Here is a 14,540-nt window from a genome sequence, read left to right as displayed (position 1 = left end):
AGGGAGGGAAAAACCCCTCTATGTATTAATATTCTTGGAGAACTCTCTCAAAATAAAGAGTTAATCTAACTTTTTCTGTTACCTAATAACATGATGATTAAAAATTTTATTAAATGGGAATAATAATGCCTACAGTGATTATTTTACTGAGTTAAGGCCAAGTTATGTGATCAGAAGAAGGTGCCTGGTCCACTGTGAATCACTTCGTAAACACATGTGCACATGTGTGCATATATGCATGTGTGTGTGCATGGGTATGTGTGTATACATGTGTATGTATGTATGTATGGGTACACACACACATATATATATACTCATAGAGGCCTGAGAAGGACACTAGGTATCCTGCTATACCACTCTCTATCATCCCCCTCCAGGACAAGGTCACTTACTGAATCTGGCGCTGTCTGGTACCCAGGAAGATCCAGTGAGCCTCCTGTCTCTGCCGCTTTCTCCCACACTGGGATGGCTGAACTGTGTGACCACCATCAGCTTTTCTTATTTAAAGAGTTATTTATTTTGTTTATGTGTCTGAATGTTTGCCTGTGTATATGTATGTGTACCACATGCATGTCTAGGGCCTGCAGAGGTCAGAAGAGAGCATCAGATCCCTGCACCTGGAATTACAGAGGGTTGTGGGATGGCAGGTCCATGCCAGGGACCAAACTCAGGTCCTCTGTAAGGACAGTAAATGCTCTTTTTATTGTTGCTGTTATTATTGATTATTAGTATTATTATTTAATCTTTTTTTTTTTTTTTACAGTCCAGTTGTTATCCCCCTCCTGGTCTGCTGCTCTCTGACTGTCCCTCATCCCATTCCTCCTCCCTAGTCTCCAAGAGAACGTCCTCACCTCACCCCCACCCCACCAGGCCTCCCTACTCCCTAGGGCCTCAGGTCTCGTGAGGGCTAGATGTATCTTCTCTCAATGAGGCCAGTAAATGCTCTTAACCACTGAGGCCTCTCTCCAGCCCCTTCACTCCGCTGTTTTTGTGGGTTCTGAAATTTTGAACCAAGGTCCTCACACGGCCATAGCAAGCACCCATAGCTGCTGAGCCATCTCTCCAAGCAAACCGTGATAGTCTTTGACGCAAAACTTTCAAGTCAGCAGATGTCTTTTTTATAAAGCCCAAAACGGGGTTCATGAGAAGAGCAAGGCCCGGCAGAGGTGACTCTGCAGGCTTTAGGAGTTAAGCAGCAACCTCAGCCTTCTTCACAAAACGGTCCTGCCAGGTCATAAAGATCTCACACCACACACCACACTGACATCTCAAAGGGAATGCCCAAAACATACATCAATGGAACTATTTTTCTTCAGCTGGACCTGGGTGAGGCAGAGGTCCAGGAGTGAGGCGACATCAGTTTCACGTGGGTGACTCGGCATGGCATCTAGCCATTTTATGCTTGGGTGCTCTGAGCTACCTTACTGGCTTGGGGGCTAAGAGGATCAAATGACTCAGCCCATTCAGGAAGTGTCTAGAATGTGGAACACAGTATGTACTGAGTAAATGTTTGTGTCAGTATTTCCTTCCACATAGAAGCTGCATACCTGCAACTTCTACAGAAGAAAACATTTAAAGGACACAGACATGAGATGGGAAGCTCCCTTCGGGATTGTGTGTTGGGACATACCATAGGACATCTGGTGTGGGTGTAGGGTGGGGTTCGGGAGCCAGAGCGTCTGGAAAGAATCGCAGTTCCTGGTCCTGGCATTTGTGCTCAGAGGAGAGGTTCTTGACTTTGGGACTCTGGTTTGTCACTGCTACTTCGCCGGTGCACTCGGTGGATGTAGGGTCACACCACACTGACCCTAAGTGCAGCGGAGCCCTGTGGGCATTATGGCTGGTGTGGGAATGAAAGCCTTGTAGAGTTCTGTTATGACGGTTTTCAGCAATAATTCCCGGCTTATCCCTCCTACAGCATTGGCTCTCAACCGTCCTAATACTGTGACCTTTTAATACAGTTCTTCATGTGGTGCTGGCCCCCAACCATAAAATGTTTATTCCTTTGTGGCTACTTCATAATCTTTGTCTTTGTTGCTACTTCATAAGTGTGATTTTGCTACTGTTATGAATTGTAACATAAATATCTGATATGCAGAATATCCGATATGGGACCCCAGTGAAAGAGTCGTTTGACACGTCCTCACTGTAAAGGCAACCCCCACCCACAGACTGAGAATTACTACCTTTGTTATATCTTAAGTGATTGAGAAAACTTAGAATAAAACTGGACGCTTTAGGCCTCAGAAAACAAATTTTCCCTGTGATCTTCTCCTGCCCTCATTTTACATGCTTCTCCTTTTCCTTTCTAAAGAACAGCATAGAAAGTAAATCTTGGCTGGGCGGTGGTGGCGCACGCCTTTAACCTCAGCACTTAGGAGGCAGAGGTGAGCAGACTTCTGAGTCGAGGCCAGTCTGGTCTGCAAAGTAAGTTCCAGGACAGCCAGAGCTATACAGAGAAACCCTGTCTCGAAAAAACAAAAAACAAAAACAAAAACAAACAAAAAAAATGTGAAAAAGAAAGTAAATCTTAAATCCAGTGACCTGGGCTAGAGATGTAGCTCAGTTGGTAGAGTGCTTTACCCAGCCGGACAATGCTAGTAATCTCTGTACTTGGGAGGTGAAGACAAGAGATCAGAAGTTCAAAGCCGTCGTACGTAGCTGTGGATAAGTCTGAGAACAGATTGAATAGGAGACCCTATTTCAAATTCACCCCGTGAATTTAACATGGTCATCAACTTAGAGCGGTTTAACCATTGCCCTCTTTTCCTTGCTAAAAGGTTAGCCATGGGGGAGGGTGGTTCCTTCCCTAATCGTCTGCATGAGCAACACATTGTGCTTGCTCTCTAGCCTTCATCACAAGACCCTCTTTCCACACAGTCAACCTCTGTAGCTGCCTTAGCACATGGCCCCGAAGCTTTCAGCTCTGACGCATGCGCACACTGATGACAGCTGAGCGGAGTCCGTCCTCCAGATGGCTGCCAAAGAAACAACTTATACACAGCCTAAGTGTGGACCACTAACACTGAAACGACAGGATACTCAGTTTATACACTGTGTTTCGGGCAATGCTTGCCCCCACCCCTCATTCAACCAGTTCTTAATCTAGGTCTCGATGTGGCAGGGAGGGTGGGCTCTCACGGTAAAATGCTATTACCGTAGTCACTTCAGGAAGGCATATATAATTTCCCTGTCAGTGTGGTTTTAGTGTTCTCTTTCAGTGGGCCGTGAGATGTTAAAGAAAAGATAAATAGTTATGAGCCTCCTGGAAAGTTGTGGAATTTGACACATGCATGAAAATGTACCATTTAACTTTTAATCATCTTAGCGGAGGAACAAAATCTATTTTTGTTGCTCGTGAGTGATGGATGGCACCAAATTGACTGTGAGGCAGTAGTTTCAGGGAGAAAATCCTCCCTCAAAAAAAAAAAAAAAGCATAAACAAAACAAAAACCAACCTACCCTTCCCCATACAACTCTGGGATGTGATGTGTTTATAAAAAGATAAAGAGAAGGGGGATATGTTTTGGTGGATGATGAGGTATGGGGGAAGAGGTGCCTTGGCCAGCCCATGCTGAGAGAGTAGAGAAATAGAGGACAGCCAAGAGAACGTAGAGAGTGGGGAGAGAGCGGGAGCAGGAAGACCAGAGCAAGAGAGAGAAGAGGGGGCAGGCAGCCTCTTTTATAGGGAGCCAGGCACACCTGGCTGCTGCTGGGTAACTGGGGAGGAGAATACCTGGCTATAACTGTGGGGCTGTAACTGTGGGGCAGAGTTTAGACAAAATGCTAATAGGATGTCCACTAGGAATCAGTAGAAAGGGAAAGTGTTGGGCCCGTGGGGTTGGATTAGAACTTGACTAAAGAGAGGAAGCAGAGATGACAATCACACTGGGCACCGGGATATGGTCCGAGACACATAGTAGGCCACTTCTGAATTCCTGTGAAGATGAAGACAACACAGGTCTTTCCCGTGCCCCCCAGGGGCTTAAGAAGCTGATCCGTGCTCCTGGTGGTAAATGATGCTATCTTTGAAGAGCTCTAGCTATGTGAGCCTTCAGCCTTCAGGTACTTATTGCCAGACGCTGGACTCCTCAGGCCTGTGTCCTTAAACCTCGCATCAGTAGGTGCTCTGTCCCCACGTGGATACGGAAAAGGAGCTGACAGGCTGGTCACCAGCCCATGCCCAGTGGAAGGGCCAGGATTTGAGCCCAAAGACAGCTGGCCTCCAGGGCCCGTGCTTCCTGGAACCACTGTGCTTTTAAATTGAGTTTTGGCCTAATGAAAACTGATGAAATGTGAAATCCAGACAGTTGAAGTTTAAAGAAAAGATTCTTTGTCTTACTGACTCATCAGGGGGCTTTGGGAAAGTGCCCTTAATCTTGCTTTCCAGTCTTTGAAAGAATGAGTCTGAGCTGAGTGTAGAATTCAGTCAGTAGAGTGCTGGCCTCCCATGTGAGAAGGTCTGAATTCAGTTCCCAACACCACATAAACTCTGTGTGGCTTTCCAAGCCCAAAAGCTCAGCATTTGAGATGGAGATGCAAGAGAATCTGGTCATATTTGACCATAGAGTAAGTTTGAGACCAGTCTGTACTGTGTGAGCTCCTGTCTCAAACAAACTAAAACAAAAAAAATACAAATCTGCCATTCTAAACACACACACACACACACACACACACACACACACACTTTGACTTAGAAATCTTATTTTTTGGAAATCTAATCTTAAAGTATTTAAAATCCTGAAATTAAGGCATTCACTATATATTTACAACTGAACATTTTAAATAGCCAGTAGATGCATTTCACTTTTTTGAGTTCCTGACTAAATTCAAAGTGTACCTTCCTGCACATATATAAAACACATATAAAACTATAAAACTGAGTTACTAAAAATTGAAATTTTTAGAAGCCATGCAACAACATCAAGTGCTTACTTAGGAGCAAAAGTCAAATATATAATCTTTAAACTGTGTTTTGTTTTTTTTTCTATACAGTTTTTCTGTCTCTTCCTTTTTCTTTCTGTTTTAAAAAAGATTGATTTATTTGTTTGTTTTATGTATATGAGTACACTATAGCTGTACAGATAGTTGTGAGCCTTCATCTGGTTGTTGGGAATTGACTTTTAGGACCTGCGCTCACTCTGGTCAACCCCGCTCACTCAGTCCCTGCTTGTTCCAGCCTAAAGATTTATTTATTATTATAAATAAGTACACTGTTGCTGTCTTCTGACACACCAAAAGAGGGCATCAGATCTTATCACAGATGGTTGTGAGCCACCATGTGGTTGCTGGGATTTGAACTCAAGACCCTAGGAAGAGCAGTCGGTGCTTTTACCCACTGAGCCATCTCACCAGCCCTGGCTCTTCTTTTTTCACACCATCCTGTTGTTCCCTCTGGCAGTATCTCATCTCCTTAGCGCCTTTAGCATGCCTCTCAGCCATCTTGCCCACTGTCTCAGGGCAGAGTTCTGTTTGTTACAGATCTTCCTGGCTCTGTCCTGCTCTGGGGAGCCCACTTCTGTCAATGCAGTTGTTGTGGGGATCCACCAGCCCTAGTGGAATGATTTTTATCTTGTTCTTGCCCAGACCCCAGATATTTCAACTATCTTGGGCACATGTTAGGTTATCTTTTAAGTGCTCTCCCAAGTGGCTGGTTGACTTCAAATTATGAATCCTAATTTGTACAGGAAATGCAATTCTCTAGAAACAACCAACACTATCTCTCAAGCCCAGGGGATCCCAATCCCAGAAGCCCTCGCTAATGCCATACCACCAGCTGCAGCCTTGGGTTTGGCTCTTAAGTCACTAGGGTCTGCTCTCTTTTTAGTACCTGAACTCCTTTTCCTGCCCTCCAACTCTGCTGTGTATTAAAAAATTACTTATACCTACTCATTCTTTCCATGTGTGTGGTGGGACATTCAGCCTGAGGTCCTTTTCCAATTTCTCAACAGTATGGAAATATATTTGACTATGATCAGAAATGGATTATTGTCCAGCTTGTTTGTTTTGGGTGGAGACACTAGGTTTACAGTCACATACTCTGTACTGTCACTCTGTTGCCTTAAAATGACATGAACCATCGCATTCATAACCGCTGCCTTCTGTTCTAGGATGCGTACACCGCAGCTGCCATTAATGGGACGGACTTTTGTACATCAGCAAAAGACGCGCACAGCATCATAGCCAAGAATTCAAGTCATCTCACGTCTGTTAACTGCTTTGGAAACCTTGTCATTTTCCTGGGAAAGGTGAGATGTCTTGACTAAATAAATACCAGAACCTGGAAGTCAACAAATTAACCAATATGGACGCTGACTTGAAAGGGGATCCGTGTTTGTTGCTCTGGAGTAGCTGCCATGCCTCACCCCTTATTCAGTCCCCCAATCCTGTGAGGCCTCCTGTTTTACAGATGAAACTAAGGTTTCCTGTTTCCAGGGTCCCACAGTCCCTACAGTCACTACTTTAATCTCAGTCTATCTTTCTGGCCTCTGACCAACTCCATAATTTTGATCCCTGATTTTGTCTAAAATGAGGTGGCTACTAACCTCAGAAAGAGTGAGCTTTGTGCATTGGGTCTTGGGCCTAAAAGGTAGCATAGCATTAATTTGATTAATTTGTACCTTATTTAAAGGCAGTAAGTCTATAAAATGGTATCTGAAAACCACTCAGGGCATATGCCTTTAATCCCAGCACTCAGGAGGCAGAGACAGGTGGATCTCTGAGTTTGAGGCCAGCCTGGTCTACAGAATGAGTTCCAGGATAACTGGAGCCACATAGCAAGACCGTGTCTCAAAACGAAAAAAGAAAAGAAAAGAAAAGAAAAGAAAAGAAAAGAAAAGAAAAGGAGTTTGAGCCATCTGAATGAAGCTAATTGTATTTCTGAAGTTACCTGACCATCTTTTTAAAATGCTTTGTGCAGTAAATGCTCCAGAATCTTGTGGTGTAAAGGACATAGCTTGGAAACTTTGAACGTCAGGGTCTTGTGATACAGGTCTGTAATCCTTTCTAAGCTGTGCCACGCGCTATACCCTGAGGCTACGCTAGGAAGTGCTCAAGGCCAAGGCTAGCCTAGTCTATAGAATTGAGTTCAAGGCTAGCCTGGACAAATTAATGACACCTTGTCTCCAGAATAAAAAGTAAAAAAAAAAAAAAAAAAAAGTGCTAGGTTATGATGTAGACCAGAGGAGACCTCCAAGGCGTCCCTTGTATGAGGCCACTGGGGTCACGTTCCAGTACTACAATTAAAATAAAATGAATGTAACCTGTGCCTCTCCTGGGTTGTAGGGTTAACAGACATAATGTTGATGAAAGTGATACACCAGTCTGACTGGTCGTGGCTCAAATGAGATTCTCTATGCTGTACTACATGCTATACCTGTTTCTATGAAATATTCATCTTCTGGGCCCAGTTCTGCATGGCTTAGTTAGTCTTGATCCCTCTTTCACTGATGCATGTTTATGCACTGAACCATCCAGTCTTTGAGGCATATATGTGTTACCTTAGAAAGAAAGAAATTTATAGTATATATAAACTAGTGAGATGGAAATCTCAGAAATTGGAAAGGAAACCTCTCCCCCGCCCACCTATCATCTGTCTATCCATTCATTCATCCATCCATCATCTATCTAGCCTATGTATGTGTCTATGTTTATGTTTATTATGTGCATGGAGCTAATACCAGGAGCCCCGTGGAACTGGCTGCTGTGAGCAGTCTGATTTGGGTCCTGGAGTCAGGCCCTATGTCGCCTGCAAGTGCAGCAAGCGTTCTGACGTGCTGAGCTGGCTCGCTCACTCTTCTACTCAGGTGCTGCTGTTTAGCGTCTTCACTCTGATCCTTCCCACCGCGTCTTCTGTATTCACAGCTAAACACTCTCTGCTCTTTCAACCATTCCTCCCTCTCTGCCATAAATACTAGTTTTCAAGCAATGCCCACAAGTGAGCAAGATCTTAGTCACCAGCTCTGACCTGGGTAATACCATATAAGGTGACTGTGCCCCATTGAGGATTCTGGGCTTCTGCATGCAGTCTGGTTCATGACTGTCATAGTTGACTTCAAGCAAGTTAGGACATGCTTGGATCTCACAGGTGTGTGTGCTCATTACACATACATTTAAGGCTCACCTGGTCCCAGAGATGCTTCATGTGACAACAGTAACAGAAGCACAATATAATTACGCTTTCAAAACAGCCAAATAAGGTATGGCTTCATGCGATTGGGTAATGCTATGACCTTAGTAGAATTGTGAGTGATGCATTTTCTGGTTCCAAAAATATTTTTTGGATGCAGTCTTCACAATTCTTAACATAGTTATATTTCTATTTCACTTTAAATGTGGATTTCTTAGATTTTCCCATAAGCATATCATGCCTAGTGACCTTTCAAAATGTATGGGATAATCAGTGACTCTAGGCTTCTGAAAGAAATAGCATTCAAAATTTCATATTCATGTTTACAGGCACCCTGGAGGAAAGGGGGGCCCAGGTGGACTCTGTCACATCTCTTAAGGAATTGAGTATATCATGCCCTGTGTGTTCTTGGAAATATAGTAATTACATGTCACAAAAGCTTGGGAGAATCCAATTATCTTGTATACTAGCACAGGGAAGTCTTTCCACTTTAGTGCCCAGAGGGTAAAGCCAATCACTTAGGAAATTAATAATCCCCCTATTCAATTGCTTGCACTATAAAATTGGAGAAAGAAAAAACAAAAAACCAGAAGAAGATGGGCATGTTGGCACATGCTTTAAATCTAGCACTTGGGAGGCAGAGGCAGGTGGATCTCAGTTTGAGGCCAGCGGGTCTACAGAGTTCCAGGACAGCCAGGGCTACACAGAGAAACCCTGTCTCAAAGAAACAAAAACCAACATAAACAAACAAACACAAGAGAGGGAGGAGGGGGAAGGAGGAGGGGGAGGGAGAAAGCTTTTAAGCTCCTGACACTCAGTTGGTAAAGTGTCTGTGCACGAGGACCAGCACTACATAAAAGATGGCTGTCATGTTACGAGTCTAATTCTAGTGCTAGGAGGTGGGGGTGGTGGAGATAGGAGAATCTCTGGAGGTCGCTGGCCAGCCTAGACAAACCGATGAGCTTCAGGTTCTATGAGACCCCAGCTCAAAAAATAAGGTGGAGTGCAATCAAGGAAGGCATCTGACTTCGGATTCTGGCCGCCACGTGGCGCACCACAGCCACAGGATTATGTATACCACGTGCACTCACGCACGCATGCGCACATACGTCTAAAGGGAGGATCCCGGTGGCTTTGCATATTGTGGTGAGGAGTACAATGAAAGTTTTGAGGCATTATGACATTTACAGAAAAAGTACATGTCTACCTTCACTCTGGCTCTTAAGTGGGCTATTTTTTTTCTTCCATCAGTTTCTCTTTTTTTTCTTCCATTTCATCCTGTCAAATTCTCTCTAGGACACACACCATAATAGCATTACTTGTAACTGGGGGGGGGGGGACCCCAAACCCTTTGGTCAAAGGCCCACCGACCCTATTTATAAAAGTTTCCAACAACCCCCTCTCGCAGGCGCTGGTGGTGTGCTTCAGCGTTTTCGGAGGCCTGATGGCGTTTAACTACAGCCGCGCACTCCAGGTGTGGGCCATCCCTCTGCTGCTGGTTGCCTTTTTTGCCTACGTTGTGGCTCACAGTTTCCTATCCGTGTTTGAAACTGTGCTGGATATACTTTTCCTGTGCTTTGCTGTGGACCTGGAAACAAATGACGGCTCGGCGGAGAAACCGTACTTTATGGACCCACGGTTTTTGGTAAGCAAACTTTTCATTACCTGTTGTAATCTCCATCCTCCCTCCCCCCACAACACCCCCACTAGTGTTGAAGACTCACACACGAGGGAGGAGACACACCCAGCCTCATTTCCGGTCCAGAGGACTGCAGGAGTTTTTACTTCTACCTTAGGGGAGGGGGAGCTCAGCTTTCAGAAGCTGAACCACTTCCCTACAGAAACCCCCTCTCCAGAGGTGAGAATAAAATGGAGCGTTAGGCTCTCCCACTGAAGCATACTGGTGGACACGGCAGTAGCTGGTACGTCGTTTTGACACTAACAGCTTGACCTGGCCTCTTGGATAATCTGGGAGAGTTCATATTGATGTAAAGCATCTTGCATTTCCAAGCATGCTCACAAAGCTTTGGGCAGAGCACACTGCTCGGCAGACGGTTCACCTCTTGTGCCAATACTGACAGATCTACAGCCCTTGGGCCCCTTGCTAACAAGACGTATGCTCAGCAAGGCCGCTTGTATCTGTATCTAGCAGGCGGTCGTTTCCAACAGCTTTTTGCAACACACAATAAATTGCTCACCATTTGCCTTATCCTCCGCAGACAGGACACATTTCAACACTCCTCTTCGGCTGTCTTGGCAGGGGAGGGGGTGTCAGGTGATATTCTAGTAATTTTCTTTCATTTTGTTGCCATAAAAATTAAGTGTTAAGCTCTTTTGGCCTTAAACATTCGAAAGCACTGTCATTTCGGCAGGTACTAGATTTCAACACTTCCTATGAATGAATAAATGTGAATATGACCTCCATTCATAGAACATAAGATAGGATATCTGCCCATCTTTATGTACTGTGATGGTTGTATTCGAGCTAACTTGGTCTACTCTCCTTGACTTGTAAACTTCCAGTTAAAAACCTGCTTTGAAATCTACCTTACTATGCACACATTTTCAATACACTTGGAAAACTTTAAAAATTCAACCCCCCTAAACCTGTAGGCCTTGGCCAGCCTCTAATAAACGGTTCTCTTCGCTGCAGGCACATCACTGGGGACCTTTGTTTGTTTGTTTTTCAGAGTTTTATAAAACGGACCAACAACTTTAACAATGCCAGGTCTCAAGGACACAAGGACTCTTTACCAAATGAAGAGGGGACAGAACTCCGGCCCATCGTGAGATAGGGACCAAGAGACATTTGCACTTGGAGAACTTCGACCACCTGTGACGCCGTGACAAAGTCTACAGCTGTTGTCACATGAACTAGAGCACAAAAAATGTTTAAACTATGTTAATACGCATTGCTTTAAAAGGCACGATATGGCTGGGCACAGGGACACACATCTGTAATTCAAAACTGGAGGAGGCTGAAGCACAAAGACCACCAGTGTAAGACTAGCCTGAGTTACACACTCAGGAGTTAAAAGCTAGCCTGAATGTTACATAGAGATCACAAAGAAAGAAAAGAAGGAAGGAAGGAAGGAAGGAAAGAAGGAAGGAAGGAGAGGGAGGGAGAGAAAGGGAGAGGGAGGGAGGAAGGGAGGAAGGAAGGAAGGGGAAAGAGAAGGGGAAGGGAAGGGGAAGGGGAAGGGAAAGCAAGGAAGAAAGGTTGGTTCACTGGATAAAGGCAGCTGTTGCCAGTCTGAGGGACTGGATTAATACCCTAGACCCACGTGGTAAAGGAGAACCAATTCCTGTAAGTTGTCCTCAGACCTCCACATGTGTACTGCCACGTGTGCACAACCCCCAACCCTGCACCTTCCCTACCCCACCAAAAAATAAATAAAAATGTAAACCTCACCTGAGTTTGTGAGGTCATTAATCAGTTTATGGTTTTTGGTTTTGTTTTTTTTTTTTAAAGGGAGGATTTTGTTAGCCAAAATCTAACAAATCTAGGGTATTGCTCTTATGCAGGGCAGGAGTTTCTCTTATTTTCCTAGCCTGGAGACATGCTAAGAGAGGCTATCAGCATTCCAAGTTGCAGCTCTTAGACTTAGCGAGGTAAGGGAAGGTACAGAGCTGGCACATGCGGGCCAGGATGAGGGGCCAGGCTGCAAACAGGCGAGTTTCACACATCAGCAAACATTACAGAAAGGTGTTGCTCAACCAACTCCTGCCCCAAATGAGACTTGTCTGATAGTCCTTTTAAAGATTCCGGTCTCGCTTAAGAGAATTCCAGACTGAATTTCAGATAAACCCAGGGCAGCCAAGTTACAATAAAAACAGGGACCAGGTAAATCTTGGCTGCCACTTTTACTATGGGCAATGGGCATTTTTCTTCTTCTTCTGGTTGTTTTGTTTTTGTAGCGTTAAAACAAGGTCTCTGTAGCCCAAGATCGCCTCAAACTCACAGAAGTCCTCCTGCTTCAGCCTCCCCAGTGCTGGGATTACTGGTGTTGTCACGCCTAGCTTAGACTCAGTCTCCAATGAGTGCCATGGTGTATGAATTAAATACTGTTAGAATGCCTTCCCATAGTGCCTACGGAACAAGGCCTTTGCTTTCTGACCTTACTCTGCCTATGTAGAAGAGAGCCAGAAAATAACCAGCCTGTGGTTCATGTGAGTGTTCAAAAAAAAATATTTATTTATAAAAAATACAACGGGATAAGTTTATGCTGAGAAATGCAGCAATAAATACAGTTGAAGGAAACAGAGCGATTCTACAGTAATACATTGGCACAAATGAAGTCTGCAGGCACACCGCCCAAACCTGCACGTCTGCGGCCATTTCTGTATGCACGCTTTTAGAAGCGCCACTCGGGAGAGACCTTGTCAGCTTGGGAAAAGAATGAGTACACATGTAATCACAAATGCACACTGATCATGACTTTATTTAAAACTTAGCAGACAATAACTGCAGAAAAACATCCACATGTCAGGTTCTAAATCTGCAGCTTAGATTTTAGTTGGCAAAGACCACATTTAGCAAATCAACTTTTTAGTCTTCCATGTACAAGCCAGATACATACTAAACTGTAAAAAAGAAAAAATAGTTTCCTATAGTTTGAAAATACCAGTTTATGTGTAAGTGTAAAAAAAATGCATAGATCTTCACTGAAAGAGCTGGCTGTCCTCTCGAAGCGTTCCGTCCTTTCCACTCCGTAGGGACTCGAGTTACTGGCTATGCTGTAGGGTTCCCTGGCTACAGCACTAGAAGGCAGCTATTTAGGGAGGAGGCAGAGAAAGGAGAAAGGAATGTACGTAAGGCATTCTTTAAAGGTACAATAAGCATAATAGTGTTTTAGGAAGACGAGATAAGAATTATTCAAGGCTAGCTTAGGTCTCACTGGATAAACAACGGACTAAATACTGCGCTCCTGTGTGTGACTCTAATAATCAATGCCCTGGTCATCGCCATACTGGTACTCTCGAGGGTAGTCATCTGGGTACTCGCCATGATACTCATCCGGGTATTCTGCCTGATAATCGCTATCACTGATTTCCGACCCATTGGTTCCCGTGCCCTGGCTCCCATTGTGAATGACAGGTTCTGTGGGGGCGGCACAGTACTTGGGGTCATACACTTGCCGCCCAAGCCCATACACACTCATTCCCTTCTGGGAAGCAACTTTGTTGGTGCCCATTTGTAGAGAAATGGTGGAGTTGTCCACTGGCTGTAGTGTCAGCTTCTGGTCATAGATGTCTCTTCTGGTACCCGGCGCTAACATCCCAGCCTGGTATTAGAGCACAACAGTATACAAGGTCAGATAACAGCTAAGATCTATGCGTCTTAACATTGTCTAAATGACAGAATGTGTTAACATGACAACTTTCTATTGGTTCTGATGTGGCCCTAACTTACCAAACTATTCTTGCACTACTCGTTTTTATGACAGGATTTGCTGACTCTTGACTGCTGAGCTGAGTCAGGCCCCACTGTAAGATCACTATATGATATCAGACAAATTAACTCAGCTTGAGTTTAACTTCCTGTATGTAATACAGAAGCAATACGACGACAGTCTACTACGTGAAGGACAGAGGAAAACCAAGCCTAGGGCTGGGGACAACAGCTCTGTGGTTAAGAGCACTGGCCACAGAGGACCCGGGGGCAGTTCCCAGCGCCTATACTGTAACTCAGTTTCATTCAGGGCATCCCATCCATTCCGGACTTCCAAGGTTCACACACATACATACAGGCAAAATAACCATACACATAAAAATCAGATAAGTCTACATTTTTTTTTACACACATTGTTGAGTTACTGGTGAACATGGTCTATTAATGACCATCCAGGTCTCCAATTTTAAAAAAGCATACATGCCTTTAACAAGAACCATGCTGAGCAGATCTCAGCGACTGACTCTTCTCAAGAGGCTGGCACAAAGAGCCCTCTGCCCCTTCAGACCCGCTCCTTTTTCCCTTTCACAGTGTGTAACTCACACCTCAGTGCCCACTGATGTCAAGCACACACTTTAGATGTGAGTGAGGGAAACGGCAAGCATGAGTGGCAGCTAAGAGAATCAACTGCAGGTGACAGAGTGCACTCCACACAGCGGAACGACAGATGTCCCCAGGAAAACAGGAAGGCCTACCAAAACTCAGCCTCACTATTTTTAGATATAAAATCCTGGCTGCTTTCAAATAGTTATTGCTATCTCATTGTTTTTTACTATTTGTGTGTGGGGGTGGGGCAGGGAGGCGTGGAGAGGGCACTAGACAGACACGGGTCCAGGGGCCATGGTGCCTATGTGACAGCTAAGGCGCAACTTTGTAGAGTCAGCTCTCTCCTTCCATCTTCCTGGGTTCCAGGGATCAAACGAGTCACCAGATAATCGACTTTACTCCCCCCCACCCCCC

At 44.7% G+C, this 14,540-nt stretch overlaps 2 protein-coding genes across 7 annotated transcripts in view; one reads left to right on the top strand and one right to left on the bottom strand.

Moving 5' to 3' along the window:
- The window catches only part of Slc44a3 (solute carrier family 44 member 3), a 78,872-nt gene extending 67,333 nt beyond the window's left edge, over positions 1 to 11,539 (top strand). For all 5 annotated transcript variants that reach the window (XM_031375321.1, XM_031375320.1, XM_031375318.1 and 2 more), the window contains 3 exons: positions 6,111 to 6,248; positions 9,537 to 9,773; positions 10,819 to 11,539. In XM_031375321.1, coding sequence (XP_031231181.1) covers positions 6,111 to 6,248; positions 9,537 to 9,773; positions 10,819 to 10,923 — 480 coding nt within the window. In that variant the 3' untranslated portion in view covers positions 10,924 to 11,539. The remainder of the gene's footprint in view (positions 1 to 6,110; positions 6,249 to 9,536; positions 9,774 to 10,818) is intronic.
- Positions 11,540 to 12,301: 762 nt separating this feature from the next.
- Positions 12,302 to 14,540, bottom strand: part of Cnn3 (calponin 3) — a 30,427-nt gene continuing 28,188 nt past the window's right edge. For both annotated transcript variants that reach the window (XM_031375322.1, XM_031375323.1), the window contains exon 7: positions 12,302 to 13,413. In XM_031375322.1, coding sequence (XP_031231182.1) covers positions 13,069 to 13,413 — 345 coding nt within the window. In that variant the 3' untranslated portion in view covers positions 12,302 to 13,068. The remainder of the gene's footprint in view (positions 13,414 to 14,540) is intronic.

Source organism: Mastomys coucha, unplaced genomic scaffold (assembly GCF_008632895.1).
Source record: "Mastomys coucha isolate ucsf_1 unplaced genomic scaffold, UCSF_Mcou_1 pScaffold16, whole genome shotgun sequence".
NCBI lineage: Eukaryota > Metazoa > Chordata > Mammalia > Rodentia > Muridae > Mastomys > Mastomys coucha.
This window is presented reverse-complemented; position numbering and strand designations above follow the sequence as displayed.